This window comes from Coregonus lavaretus (assembly GCF_964263955.1).
Source record: "Coregonus lavaretus genome assembly, chromosome: 22".
Lineage (NCBI taxonomy): Eukaryota > Metazoa > Chordata > Actinopteri > Salmoniformes > Salmonidae > Coregonus > Coregonus lavaretus.
Genome location: NC_140009.1, coordinates 22,074,155 through 22,090,146, shown reverse-complemented (window position 1 = coordinate 22,090,146; position 15,992 = coordinate 22,074,155). Strand labels below are relative to the sequence as shown.

Below are 15,992 nucleotides of genomic sequence, written 5' to 3'. Positions count from 1 at the left end.
GATACATAAAGTGCTTTCATTTCTAAAACGGTAAAACAGACATTCTGTATTGTCACCTCATATAAAACATTTCATCTCAAATCCAAAATGCTGGAGTATAGAACCAATTTAAAATCTTTAACTTCACTAAATAAATGTGTACAGAAGTGTATCTATTGGACAGTATATCTACCGATGTTGAGGCAATGACACATTCAATCATTAGGGGTCACTGTTGTGCTTCAATGGCACTTTTAATAAAACAGACATTTTATCCTCACAACAGCAATGTCTGGACAGAGAGGGGGAGGGGGACTGAGTGAGGGTTCCGCTGCTGCTAGGCTGGTTGCTCCTGATAAGTATGAGGCAATTGGATATAGCAAATTGGGAAGTGCTATTGGACACAGTATTGGGAAGACGAGGGAAGCACTGAACTGTCTCTCCGTCTTATCTGGGCTGGCATCAATTTATTTTCGACCTTCTCATAAATAATAACACAGCGCAGAGAACCCTGACCGCAAACGTATGCTCCCCTCCCCCTCTTATATTTACATGTAAAATTAAAACATTCATTTAATTCACAAAGTAACAAAGCTAATTAATCTGTGTCTTTAGCTGAAATCACACTCTTCAACCCCAGACGGCTGTCATCCTCATCTTTCCTACCCTCCGTTCATCCTCCCATACAGTCCATCAGCTCTACTCGTAACAATTGACTCACCACACTCATGAACAAACCCACCCGTACCCTGTGTTCCTACTTCCCCATATTTATAAGTATTTACAGAAGCAGCAATCTAATCTTCCCATCACAAAATCTTGAAACCCACCCCTTTCCATTTACCTCCCTCCCACTTTAGAGAAAGACCCTCCCCATAGAGAAAAAAAAACTATGTGTCCCCCATTCTTACTCCCCCCACTTTCCGGACACTGCCCGCATCGTACCCTGTCCTAAAAGAGCATGCCAAGTTTCAACAATGAACACAGCAAATGTGGACATAGACAAGATTTCAGTAGCGACTATCTTCTTCTTCTGCTCGAGTTTGGATTGGTTGGTGCTGACTTGTGTCAGGGTTGCATTAAGAAAGTCTCAGTGCCAGGGGTGTTAGGAACAGTGAGAGGGCAGTCTTCCAGGGTCTCTGAGGCAGCAGTTGGCCATGAGGCAGTTTGGGGGGGCTGGGGCAGGGGATTCTTGTTTCAGAGTCAGAGGTGGCGTGGGCTGGGGTGGCCGTTGTGGTAGAGCTTCTGCTTGATGTGGACCATGTTGCCACTGGAGTCCTCCAGCTGTCTGAGCTGGGCGCGTCGACGCAGGTCTCGAAGGTTGCAGAACGAGGGGAGCCATGACCAGGAAGGGGTGTCTGGTAGACAAGAGGAGAGAGGGAGGTAGTTAGAGGGGTGAATAAACTAGAGAAGTAAGATAAACGATTAGAACGTTTATCTCATTGTGGGGTTAATAAGAGAATATGAATGCATTTGGTTAGTTATATTAGATGCCCAAGATGTCCAAAATATCCTTGATACTCCCACCAACCTAATTGTTGGTAGTACAATAGATCAATCCTACATACTCATGTGTTGCCCATGTAACCGGTGTAAAATGGCTAGCTAGTTAGCGGTGCGCGCTAGTAGCATTTCAATTGGTGACGTCACTCGCTCTGAGACCTTGAAGTAGTTGTTTCCCTTGCTCTGCAAGGGCCGCGGCTTTTGTGGAGAGCTTTGTAACGATGCTTTGAGGGTGACGGTTGTCAATGTGTGCAGAGGGTCCCTGGTTCAAGCTCAAAATGGGGTGAGGAGTGGGACGGTTGCAATACTGTTACACCCACACATTAATCTGCCGAATTTAAAATGTTACATCCCTATTACCCATACTGTACGTGGTATGTACACTATATACAGTGGGGAAAAAAAGTATTTAGTCAGCCACCAATTGTGCAAGTTCTCCCACTTAAAAAGATGAGAGAGGCCTGTAATTTTCATCATAGGTACACGTCAACTATGACAGACAAATTGAGAATTGTTTTTCCAGAAAATCACATTGTAGGATTTTTTATGAATTTATTTGCAAATTATGGTGGAAAATAAGTATTTGGTTACCTACAAACAAGCAAGATTTCTGGCTCTCACAGACCTGTAACTTCTTCTTTAAGAGGCTCCTCTGTCCTCCACTCGTTACCTTTATTAATGGCACCTGTTTGAACTTGTTATCAGTATAAAAGACACCTGTCCACAACCTCAAACAGTCACACTCCAAACTCCACTATGGCCAAGACCAAAGAGCTGTCAAAGGACACCAGGAACAAAATTGTAGACCTGCACCAGGCTGGGAAGACTGAATCTGCAATAGGTAAGCAGCTTGGTTTGAAGAAATCAACTGTGGGAGCAATTATTAGGAAATGGAAGACATACAAGACCACTGATAATCTCCCTCGATCTGGGGCTCCACGCAAGATCTCACCCCGTGGGGTCAAAATGATCACAAGAACGGTGAGCAAAAATCCCAGAACCACACGGGGGGACCTAGTGAATGACCTGCAGAGAGCTGGGACCAAAGTAACAAAGCCTACCATCAGTAACACACTACGCCGCCAAGGACTCAAATCCTGCAGTGCCAGACATGTCCCCCTGCTTAAGCCAGTACATGTCCAGGCCCGTCTGAAGTTTGCTAGAGTGCATTTGGATGATCCAGAAGAGGATTGGGAGAATGTCATATGGTCAGATGAAACCAAAATAGAACTTTTTGGTAAAAACTCAACTCGTCGTGTTTGGAGGACAAAGAATGCTGAGTTGCATCCAAAGAACACCATACCTACTGTGAAGCATGGGGGTGGAAACATCATGCTTTGGGGCTGTTTTTCTGCAAAGGGACCAGAACGACTGATCCGTGTAAAGGAAAGAATGAATGGGGCCATGTATCGTGAGATTTTGAGTGAAAACCTCCTTCCATCAGCAAGGGCATTGAAGATGAAACGTGGCTGGGTCTTTCAGCATGACAATGATCCCAAACACACCGCCCGGGCAACGAAGGAGTGGCTTCGTAAGAAGCATTTCAAGGTCCTGGAGTGGCCTAGCCAGTCTCCAGATCTCAACCCCATAGAAAATCTTTGGAGGGAGTTGAAAGTCTGTGTTGCCCAGCGACAGCCCCAAAACATCACTGCTCTAGAGGAGATCTGCATGGAGGAATGGGCCAAAATACCAGCAACAGTGTGTGAAAAACTTGTGAAGACTTACAGAAAACGTTTGACTAGTGTCATTGCCAACAAAGGGTATATAACAAAGTATTGAGAAACTTTTGTTATTGACCAAATACTTATTTTCCACCATAATTTGCAAATAAATTCATTAAAAATCCTACAATGTGATTTTCAGGATTTATTTTTCTCATTTTGTCTGTCATAGTTGACGTGTACCTATGATGAAAATTACAGGCCTCTCTCATATTTTTAAGTGGGAGAACTTGCACAATTGGTGGCTGACTAAATACTTTTTTTCCCCACTGTATACAAGTATGTGGACACCCATTCAAATAATGGATTTGGTTATTTCAGCCACACCCGTTGCTGACAGGTGTATAAAATCGAGCACACAGCCATGCAATCTCCATAGACAAACATTGGCAGTAGAATGGCCTTACTGAAGAGCTCAGTGACTTTCAACGTGGCACCGTCATAGGATGCCACCTTTCCAACAAGTCATTTTGTCATTCTGCCCTGCGAGAGCTTCCCCGGCAACTGTAAATTATGCTATTGTGAAGTGGAAACATCTAGGAGCAACAACGGCTCAGCCTCGAACTGGCAGGCCACACAAGCTCACAGAACGGGACCACCGAGTGCTGAAGCTCGTAGCGCCCACCAAAAATTGTCTGTCCTTGGTTGCAACACTCACTACCGAGTTCCAAACTGCCTCTGGAAGCAACGTCAGCACAATAACTGTTAGTGAGGAGCTTCATGAAATGGGTTTCCATGGCCGAGCAGCCTCACACAATGCCAAGCGTCGGCTGGAGTGGGGTAGAGAGAGAGAGAGAGGTAGAGGTAGAGGTAGAGGTAGAGGTAGAGAGAGAGAGAGAGAGAGAGAGAGAGAGAGAGAGAGAGAGAGAGAGAATGTGTGAACAAAAATAGAAAGTTATTTGTTTCTGGCCATTTTGAGCCTGTAATCGAACCCACAATTGCTGATGCTCCAGATAGTCAACTAGTCTCAAGAAGGCCAGTTTTATTGCTTCTTTAATCAGCTGTGCTAACATAATTGCAAAAGGGTTTTCTAATGATCAATTAGCCTTTTAAAATGATAAACTTGGATTAGCAAACACAACGTGCCATTGGAACACAGGACTGATGGTTGCTGATAATGGGCCACTGTACGCCTATATAGATATTCCATTAAATATCAGCTGTTTCCAGCTACAATAGCCATTTACAACATTAACAATGTCTACACTGTATTTCTGATCAATTTGATGTTATTTTAATGGACAAAAAAATTGATTTTCTTTCGAAAACAAGGACATTTCTAAGTGACCCCAAACTTTTGAACGGTAGTGTACATTATTAAAGTATATGAGTATGAGGTAGAATTTGTAGAAATGGAAGTGCAGGGATTTGTCTCTGTCAGGCTTAGCTGGCGAGGTGAGGCCCGCTGAGACGGCAGAGAAAGAGGAGGGAGAGCTCCTCCACCCACTAGCACATGGCCCCACTAGAGGTTGGGGAGAGGGGGGAGTACGGGGAGGCAGGTGGTGGGAAGTGGGGGTCGCTGGCAGGGAGGGAGGAGTGAGTTATTTATAGCTGTGAATGGGTATGCAATCCACAAGGACAGTTCAGAAGGGTATCCAAAGGAAAAGAGAGAACGAGACAGGTTCTTCTCATTTGAATAAAAGGATGGAGAGATGGAGATGGAGTCAGGAGAAAAATGTAAATGGTAATGCAGAAAGTGGGGTGAGGGTAGAAATGTGAAGGTATTTTTACGGAGGGAGGGGAGGGGGGCCATTGTTATCCAAATCATAATTTCCCCTTTTGTTATCATATTTTGTTTCCTTATTTTGCTAAATAAAATGTATTTCCACTGATGAAACTGGTGCCAAAGAATATGAATCAGTTATTCATGAGAAATAGACAGTACGAAAGGGATCACCAAAAGGATGCCATATAAAGAAAATGGATAGAGGCAGATTCAATAACTAAATGGAGAGCAGGAGATGCAGGGTCTATAGATGAAATTAGAAAAGCTAAAGGAATCAATGTGCACCTCAATGCAGTCTGTGTTTGTGTGGTGTGCATGTTTCTCCCTCACCCGCCATTCCAGCTGCTCTCTCTCACTCTATTTATAGCTCCCTGAGAGAGAGCGAGAGAGAGAGCGAGAGAGAGAGAGAGAGAGAGAGAGAGAGAGAGAGAGAGAGAGAGTATGTGTGGGTGGGTATGTGACAGTATCTCCACACCCACCTATCTTCCCGCTTCATTAGCCTCACCTTCACTCCCCATCTCAGGGAGGCTAAACGAGTCTGACCCACCATCAACATCACAGCCAAACACACCAGTGAAGGGGCATTCCCTCCATTCACAAGGATTCCAGCACAAAGAAAAGCCACCCATCTACCTCAAGGGAATCACTTGAATGTAAAATCTTGGTGTATTTTTTTATGTTGATGTTATGCACTGAATAGCAAATGGGTTGATTCTGTGCTGCAAATATGAAGCAGTTGTATCTTTACTAATACTTCTAGAATCATAGAATCTAAGACTGGCAATATTTGAATGCTTCACATCTCCACATTCTCATTTATCATCAATAAAAATAAGACATGTATCAAAAGAGTATGGCATCCCTACTTTTTAATGTAGTATTTTCAAGACATAAAATAATAGTTTTTTTTAGTACCCCATCTTTGTGTGGTGGTTTCATATTAATCAGAGGTGATTAATTGGCAATCTCTTATATTTATACTCACTAGACATTATGCCCCTCTATTTTCTGACCGTATCAGCAATTGGAATAGCCAGGTCATATCACCTACTTCAGCAATGTCTTATATCTAAAGGATCCAGGCCAGCTACAAAATATAGGCCTGTTTTGACATTGAGAGCTTCACAAGATAATGTGTAGCTGAAGCAACTGGAGTATTCCAACACCTTATAAGAACACCCCACTGGGCAAAAACTGGTTGAATCAACGTTGTTTCCTTGTCATTTCAACCATAAATTATGATGTTGAATCAATGTGGAAAACTGATTGGATTTGGAAAAAGTAATCAACGTAAGAGAATTTAGTATTTCTTTCACCTAACTTTGAACCTAAATCCAATGACATGGTGAAATGTTTTTTTTATTTCACGTTAGTTGACAACTCAACCAAATGTAAATCAAAACTAGACGTTGAGCTGGTGTCTGTGCCCAGTGGGACTGGACAAGTTATTGAATCAGGAGAAGAAGTATGGACAAGAAGTCCTCTAATATGTAATATGTTCACATTGGCATACACTCTCCCCCAGTGAGGTCTGGCTCACTAGACTAACATTGGTAAGAATTGAGACAGTTGATCATTGTATGTCTTCCTGGTGTACAGACACATGCCCTCTGTGCTAGGTAGGACATATTTGTTTCAGTGAATCAGTATGTACTAAACACATGACATCTGAAGGCAGCAATATTTTACACACATAACTATCCCCCCTCAATGGAAACAAAGTAATATTTTTCCAAATTCCTTCTCCCACTTATACAGTAGTAATTATCTGCATAACGTCGTAATTCTAATTAATGACCACAACACACTGTATACAGTACTGTACAGTAAATATCCTGTGAGACAATACATTTTGTCTGGAACACACTTTTCCCTTTCCCCTATGAATGTTTTATTTGAGTAAACAACTGATTCCTTATGTCCTCAAGTTCTGTAAAGTTTCCCATAACCATCACTTATAGCCAGGTGGGTTGGGCTATCCGCCCACCCAAGAAAGCCTGGTTTCAATTGGTTTCAATTAATGGTGCAGTGGTCAACAGCAGCCTGTATGTCCATTCTGGGCATTTGCACACCCACGTCACATCCCCAAGAAAAGATGTAGGAGAAACACTGATCAATATGGCAGTCGAAATATTAGCACATACGCCACTTCACTCACCATCTCTCTTTTAACAGAGGTGGGAATCAACCAAACAATACTTCTGTCATCAGATGATTGAAAAATGTTCTGCTCATTCTGCTGCACGTTTGTCAACCTTGTTGACGTTCCAGTCAGTCCATGTAAAACTTTCCCCAGTCAAACAGACCAAGTCTCTGGTTGACTCACCATAGTAGCGACTGGCTCTCCATGCCCTGACAGCACAGTGCAGCACTCCATCCAGCCACAGCAGGAGCCAGCTGATACAGAAGCCCAGCAGCAGCCCCAGCATCAGGTCCATCTCCTGCTTGGTCACGCTGTCACCTACAAAGTAGTTCTCCGACGAGTCCACCAGAGAATGGTCCCCATCGTACGGGATCACGTAGTGGACATGATGTCTGGAAGAGACCAAGCCAGAGGTTAGAAGGTGTTAGTGATGGAGGGAAGGACAAGGAAAAGAGGAGATGGGGCAAGGGAGGACAAATTAGGGGGGTAGGTGATGAAATTGAATTCTCAACACTGATTTGGTACAAATGGGAGAATACAAAGGCACGGTATACATGCTGAATTTATACAGTACAGTGCTGGTGAATAATAATTTATAGAAGGGTGTATAGCCTGCCTTCTGTAAATGATTACCATTACTTTTGTCACATTTTTGTAGAGAAAACATACTCAAATATCAGTGGCAACAGCTGCGATATTAAAATAAATGTGTCTCATTCCTGTTTCCAATTCCAATTCCAAAGAAACACCAGAGTATTATCAAAGCCTAACATAACGTCCTACCTAATGTGCCCCTCAAAGGTACATCTCATAAAATGACAACCTGAGGTTCACAAGCAGTGAAGGAAATGACAGTGGATGTGGCCTCAGGCCTGATTAGGTGTGCACCATCGCCAGGATGACGCCTCAACACCACATGCACTAAAAGTAGGCTCAGGCAGCGTTCAAGATCAGGTGGCCTCTCATCTGACTGTCTATTCCATTACCTGTTTATACTGAGAGGGTAAACATCTTACGTAAAATTAGTAACTCTTATTTAAGAGTGTTTTCAGGTCAGTAAAAGACAAAGTGGTTGTGTGCCAAATGGCACCATTTTCCCTACATAGTGCACTACTTTTGACCAGAGCCTGGACGCAGACACTGTGTCACTCACTTTCCATTGGCTTAATTAAAGGCAATGACAACCAGAAGTGTGACATGCAATTGTTGGGTTCTGGTTTAGGACTAGATGTACTGTATGTCCCCAAGAACAGAAATGTAACAAGCACAAGTATGAAAATATATAATTCATTCAAAGCTAGGAATATTGTGAGCATTGCACATTGAATATTGAGTATCAGAAGTTTTATCAATATTTAAAAACGACTTAAAATAAACCACAAAAAAATGCTGTCATGATAGACAGCGATAATGTTTACTGAACAAAAATATAAATGCAACATGCTGAAATTTCGAATAACTTTACTGAGTTACCGTTCATATAAGGAAATCAGTCAATTGAAATTAATTAATTAGGCCCTCATCTATGGATTTCACATGACTGGGAAATGATCCCAGCCAATCAGAATGAATTTTTCCCCACAAAAGGGCTTTATTACAGACAGAAATACTCCTCAGTTTCATCAGCTGTCCTGGTGGCTGGTCTCAGATGATCCCGCAGGTGAAGAAGCCGGATGTGGAGGTCCTGGGCTGTCATGGTTACACGTGATCTGCGGTTGTGAGTTCGGCTGGAGGTACTGCCAAATTCTCTAAAACAACGTTGGAGGAGGCTTATGGTAGAGAAATGAACATTCAATTCTCTGGCAACAGCTCTGTTAGACATTCTTGAGACATCTGTGGCATTGTGTTGTGCGACAAAACTGCACAATTTATAGTGGCCTTTTATTGTCCCCAGCACAAGGTGCACCTGTGTAATGATCATGCTGTTTAATCAGCTTCTTGATATGCCACACCTGTGAGGTGGATGGATTATCTTGGCAAAGGAGAAATGCTCACTAACAGGGATGTACAGTGGGGAAAAAAAGTATTTAGTCAGCCACCAATTGTGCAAGTTCTCCCACTTAAAAAGATGAGAGAGGCCTGTAATTTTGATCATAGGTACACGTCAACTATGACAGACAAATTGAGGAAAACAAATCCAGAAAATCACATTGTAGGATTTTTAATGAATTTATTTGCAAATTATGGTGGAAAATAAGTATTTGGTCACCTACAAACAAGCAAGATTTCTGGCTCTCACAGACCTGTAACTTCTTCTTTAAGAGGCTCCTCTGTCCTCCACTCGTTACCTGTATTAATGGCACCTGTTTGAACTTGTTATCAGTATAAGAGACACCTGTCCACAACCTCAAACAGTCACACTCCAAACTCCACTATGGCCAAGACCAAATAGCTGTCAAAGGACACCAGAAACAAAATTGTAGACCTGCAGCAGGCTGGGAAGACTGAATCTGCAATAGGTAAGCAGCTTGGTTTGAAGAAATCAACTGTGGGAGCAATTATTAGGAAAGGGAAGACATACAAGACCACTGATAATCTCCTTCGATCTGGGGCTCCACGCAAGATCTCACCCTGTGGGGTCAAAATGATCACAAGAACGGTGAGCAAAAATCCCAGAACCACACGGAGGGACCTAGTGAATGACCTGCAGAGAGCTGGGACCAAAGTAACAAAGCCTACCATCAGTAACACACTACGCCGCCAGGGACTCAAATCCTGCAGTGCCAGACGTGTCCCCCTGCTTAAGCCAGTACATGTCCAGGCCCGTCTGAAGTTTGCTAGAGTGCATTTGGATGATCCAGAAGAGGATTGGGAGAATGTCACATGGTCAGATGAAACCAAAATAGAACTTTTTGGTAAAAACTCAACTCGTCGTGTTTGGAGGACAAAGAATGCTGAGTTGCATCCAAAGAACACCATACCTACTGTGAAGCATGGGGGTGGAAACATCATGCTTTGGGGCTGTTTTTCTGCAAAGGGACCAGGACGACTGATCCGTGTAAAGGAAAGAATGAATGGGGCCATGTATCGTGAGATCTTGAGTGAAAACCTCCTTCCATCAGCATGGACATTGAAGATGAAACGTGGCTGGGTCTTTCAGCATGACAATGATCCCAAACACACTGCCCGGGCAACGAAGGAGTGGCTTCGTAAGAAGCATTTCAAGGTCCTGGAGTGGCCTAGCCAGTCTCCAGATCTCGACCCCATAGAAAATCTTTGGAGGGAGTTGAAAGTGTTGCCCAGCGACAGCCCCAAAACATCTCTGCTCTAGAGGAGATCTGCATGGAGGAATGGGCCAAAATACCAGCAACAGTGTGTGAAAACCTTGTGAAGACTTACAGAAAACGTTTGACCTGTGTCATTGCCAACAAAGGGTATATAACAAAGTATTGAGAAACTTTTGCTATTGACCAAATACTTATTTTCCACCATAATTTGCAAATAAATTCATTAAAAATCCTACAATGTGATTTTCTGGATTTTTTTTCTTATTTTGTCTGTCATAGTTGACGTGTACCTATGATGAAAATTACAGGCCTCTCTCATCTTTTTAAGTGGGAGAACTTGCACAATTGGTGGCTGACTAAATACTTTTTTTCCCCACTGTAAACTAATTTGTGCACAAAATGTGAGAAATAAATTTTTGGTGCGTATATAAGGAAATTTCTGGGATCTTTTATTTCAATTTATGAAACATGGGACCAACACTTCACATGTTGCGTTTATAATTTTGTATAAAAATTAAAAGATGTGCCCCAAAAATGTTGGTCTAAAAATACTTCTAAAGGCATATAGGCCTAATGTAGCACATCACTGAGCATTACCTATGAGGAAATCTCATAGGTAATATTATTGTATGATGATCTTAGTAACACTTCATGACCCATTACTAATCTTAGTAACATTTCATGACCCATATCTCGGGTTGTTAAACTGTAGGCAGTCAAAACAAAAGAGCAGTATTCATACAGGGCCAAAAGCAGATTTTTCTCTCCGGTGAATGTAGTGGATCCAATCAAGCAAGTTAATAATTCATTTGAGATTCTGCACTGAACAAGTATGACCCAACACGTACATAAAGTTATAATATGTAGGTGTTCAGAGTGGACTCAGGCCTCAACTTGCCTTTATCCATGGCTTAATATCCTAATGAATTATATACAGTAGGTGTGTATCTATTGGATCAGAGTGCTCTTATTTTAAAACCTGGCACAACACTGTTGCCATACCCTTGGGCAAGGTAGCCTACAGCACTTAACTTAAAAATAAAAAAATAAGATAAAGACCAAGGGCCCAATTTCGGTTTACGGTTCCTGTATGTGAGTCATGGGAAAACCGTACCAATCTCACTGGCATTATTTAATGTTTTAAAACCAGTGGTGGAAAAAGTACCCAATTGTCATACTTGAGTAAAAGTAAAGATACCTTAATAGAAAATGACTCAAGTAAAAGTGAAAGTCATCCAGTAAAATTCTACTTGAGTAAAAGTCTAAAAGTATTTTGTTTTAAATATACTTAAGTATCAAAAGTAAATGTAATTTCAAAAATATACTTAAGTATCAAAAGTAAAAGTAAAAGTATAAATAATTTTTTATATTAAGCAAACCAGACAGCACAATTTTCTTTTTTTTCTTTTTTTTCTTTTTTTTTTCTGGATAGCCCGGGGCACACTACAACACTCAGACATCATTTACAAATGAATCATTTGTGTTTAGTGAGTCCGCCAGATCAGAGGCAGTAGGGATGCCAGGGATGTTCTCTTGATAAGTGCGTGAATTGGGCCATTTTCCTATCCTGCTAAGCATTCAAAATGTAACGACTACATTTGGGTGTCAGGGAAAATGTATGGAGTAAAAAGTACATTATTTTCTTTAGGAATGTAGTCAAAAATAAATAGTAATAAGTAAAGTAAAGTACAGATACCCCAAAAAACGACTTAAGTAGTACTTTAAAGTATTTTTACTTAAGTACTTTATGCCACTGTTTAAAACACACTAATTCAACTACACTGTAAACCCCAAGGGAATGTTGAACTCAAATACTTCTAGTAAGTTGTAATCAAAGTCAATGAAAAGTAATTATTACTTTAAATGTTTATGTGGTACTGACTCAAAAATAAATGAGAAGTCACACCAACTAATTTTTAAAAGATATGATAACAAATGAACTTTTTTCCCAGCATCTACTGCAGGTAGATTTTTTGGAATTGTTTTTAATATCTGTGTTTTTGCATGTACATTGAGTGATTGATTGATTAAATGTTATGCTACACAAAGATAAACACATTTTCTCTAAACTAATCCAATCATTTCATTTTTGCACCCATTACTGAAATTGTTGTTCCAGTTTAAATGGTTTAGGTAGTTTCCTCACACTGTTCTTAACCCTGGTAATCATTATGAATGCAGGTTGCGGGTAAATACACATTTCAACTGTTGACTAGCCTAACACTGGCTAGATTCCAAAAGGAATTACATATCACTTTGCAAGCCAGCATAATGTGATTAACAGTTAAGGTTGCAAAATTCTGGTACATTTCCCAGGTTTTCCAGAAATCCTGGTTGGAAGATTGTGGGGGAAAAAATTGGAAAGTTTATGGAATTTTGCAACCGTACTTGCATGGCTGATGTGCCCTGTAAACTATGAGTTTCAGGCCACTGTATAAGGCCTTACGATATAGGTAATGGTTCAATTATAATGATAATATTTGCCTAGGTACTCACTTGGTGAAGGCCACAGGACTGAAAATGAACGAATTCAACAATGCTGTCTCTGTCACTAACAAATACAGTCATGGGTGGTAACTCTACAATTCAATCTAAAAGGCAAGGCACACTGGGAAATTATTGGAGGCGTGGCTTAGTGGGGGCATTAAATGTAAGTATACCTTACTCAAAAAAACTGCATTTGTATTACTCATATGAAGGTAGTACTGCTCACTTCAGCTATTTAAGTTTCTTAACAATTTTTTTGGGGGGAGGTAATCGGTTTCCTCAAAATGTTTGAGTAGTTAGAATTTATCCGGTTTTACAGAGTAGTAAGGAGCCTATACCCCCAATTGTGAAAATGTGTGGCCACATATAAGAATTTACAGGTCTAATCACAACAGCAATAGGAAACCTGGCCTAATCACCATTCAACTATAGTTCTTTTATGTTTCATTCCATTTTCAGCCTTCATAACATGGGTTATCAATAAAATATCACTGTATATATAGGATAATTCTCACAACTGGTTCAATATAGGTAGGCCTACTGTCCTCTCTCCAAAAACATTTCCTCTTAAAAATATGCAAATGTTGCAAATGCAAAACAGCACTAGAACGATCATTGAGAGCTGTCTTCGTTTAAAATGATTCCTTAGCCCATTCCTCATAATTCATAACATACCACCTTCGTTTGCAGTAAAAGACAAATCACTGAATATAGGCTTGAAAACACTGTCACAACCTAGGCATCACAAGCATAAGGCTATAGCCTACCGTTAGACACACACATACCTCGAATAAAACCACAGTCGACATCAATTAGGTACATTTTCAAGAGATTACTCATGGAGCAGGTTTGGATGCTTATTAAAACCAACAGTTCAGCAGGAGAAATCATTCGAGAGGCCTATTGAGGGATTATGATTAGACGAGAAAAATAGCAGCGCTCTTGACTCTATAGGCTACCCCTTCATTGCAGATGCAGTACATTGTATCTATCCAAATGAATCAATGTATTATATTGGTTTTTTACCTTCCACAGTTGCAATGACAGACGCGGTCTTCCCCTCGTAAATGCGGTAAGATGTAGTTGTGAAAGCGATCCAGTAGTGCGTTCATGTCCATTAAACAGGCTATCGCCTGCAAATAACCATTCGAATCAACTGGGACATTACAAGCACTATTTCCAACATAGCAGCACCGTTATATGACTTGCATTAAGCTAAAGTCCATATATGAGAAAATAGAGAAGTACATTTGGAAACCCACCTTGGAATCATTTGTGAGGGAAAACTCCCTCGCTCTAAAATTGTATTTAGATTATTTATTTATGATAGCCAGGAAATTGTTAGCAGACTAAGTGTAGCCTACTTCCTCAAGTCTACATGCATTTAACCATAATTATTTTCAGTGTTCTTATATAAAATGTGCTCTGTAGTTGTAATATCTAGCCTATAGCTACATTATTCATTTATATAGGCTACATAAGTAAAAAAAATAAAAAAATAAAAAAATAGCAGTAGGCGTTAAACACACATGCTGGGTGCAATAAAAAGCGGATCTCTTACCATTACAACAAAGGCGCCAAGAATCATAAAAATCATGGTGGTTGTGATCATATGCATCAAAACTTCCAAACTCGCCGCCTTTCTCTAGCCTTCTCTACCCGCGGCACTGCAAACGCTGGGCTTTAGGCGCTCTGTCCCGGGAGGTGACGGTCATTGAGGCGCCCTTACTGCACCTGACTCTCCGTCCCTCCAAACTCGCCAGATTGGAGTGCAATTAACCGGTGCACAGGGGATGAGCTCGCCCGGTCTCCCTCCGTCCCCCTTTTGACACACGCACTCACGGTCTTCACAGTCTACACCCCGTCCAGTGATGCGTCGATTCGATGGCGCGGACCCGGTCGTGGACGGGTCGGTGCCGCGGTTGCTGTGCCGGGAACGGCGAAAAGAGGGTGCTGGTGGAGAGGGTGTCCTAGCCTGATTACAAATGCAATGATGTTCTATTCCCGGTAGTCCACGTACCGATCTCATTCAAAAAATCGCAACAAACAGAAGAAAGGGTGAGCCCGTCGTCTCACGGGGATGTCCCTGGCTACTGCCCCCCCCCCACCCCCCCCCACCCTTCGTCCAAGACAGCAGGTTATTCCCGTCTTATCAAATAGTTAATTGATTAGTTATCAATACATACGCTTCTCAATCGATGGGTGCTATCACTCAGATGTATTTTATTGTATTGCGATTGCGCGTTTTAGGCTACAGTTGTTGTCTTCTAACATGTAAATGGCTTGATAACATCAATGTCAAGCCGAATCGAGATGTAGATCCAGTCGGAACCAGACCCACCCTACCCTCAGTCCAGTAAAGATCAGGCAACGGCAGCTGCATCAACGCCCGGGGCCAGACACGCATGATTATCCCATCTTGTCTTAGCCATCGCAGTCAGGAGCATCCACTACAATCCCTTTGCGAGCGTGTGTGTGTTTGTGTGTGTGTGTGAAAGAGAGCGAGAGAGCGAGAGAGAGGGGGGGGACAGAGAGAGAGAGAGAGAGAGAGAGAGAGAGAGAGAGAGAGAGAGAGAGAGAGAGAGAGAGAGAGAGAGAGAGAGAGAGAGAGAGAGAGAGAGAGAGAGAGAGAGAGAGAGAGCGAGAGAAGGAAGGAAGGAAGGAAGGAAGGAAGGAAGGAAGGAAGGAAGGAAGGAAGGAAGGAAGGAAGGAAGGAAGGAAGGAAGGAAGGAAGGAAGGAAGGAAGGAAGGAAGGGGAGAAAGAGCGAGATTCTGTCCCCCTATTGCATTTTACTCTGTGAAAACACTCAGAGACATTCAAGCAAATAATTCCAAGAATATTCACGGTGGTTTAACCTCTATACCATTCCTCCAGAGGCGTCACCAGCTTTACTGATCACCCCCTCCACTTCGTTCTACCACTGTTTCTCTAGTCTCTACCCTCTTTCTCGTTGCAGTTCATTTTCGGATTCTACCCCATTTCGCTGGGCTGAATTCCTGAGTCCGGCCAATTTAACTTTCTCATTGGCTGCCACTGTATGCTATGCTACATCATTGGACTCTACGCCTATATACGCTTATTGTATTAACCATTCACTAGAGGTATTGTTTTATAAGTTAAAAACAATATTAATTGCATAGCCTAATAGCAAAGGCTATTGTGGATGACGGTACTTTCCCCATTAAAAGCAAGACATATGTCCTTA

General features: G+C 41.7%; 1 protein-coding gene across 1 annotated transcript; it reads right to left on the bottom strand.

Moving 5' to 3' along the window:
* Positions 1-1,182: 1,182 nt before the first annotated feature.
* tmem240a (transmembrane protein 240a) lies at positions 1,183-14,404 on the bottom strand (the record flags this gene model as incomplete). Its single annotated transcript, XM_084187727.1, has 4 exons — positions 1,183-1,337; positions 7,256-7,464; positions 13,813-13,919; positions 14,348-14,404. The coding sequence occupies 4 exons, from the start codon at positions 14,402-14,404 to the stop codon at positions 1,183-1,185; spliced, it is 528 nt and encodes a 175-aa protein (XP_084043853.1).
* Positions 14,405-15,992: the final 1,588 nt, after the last annotated feature.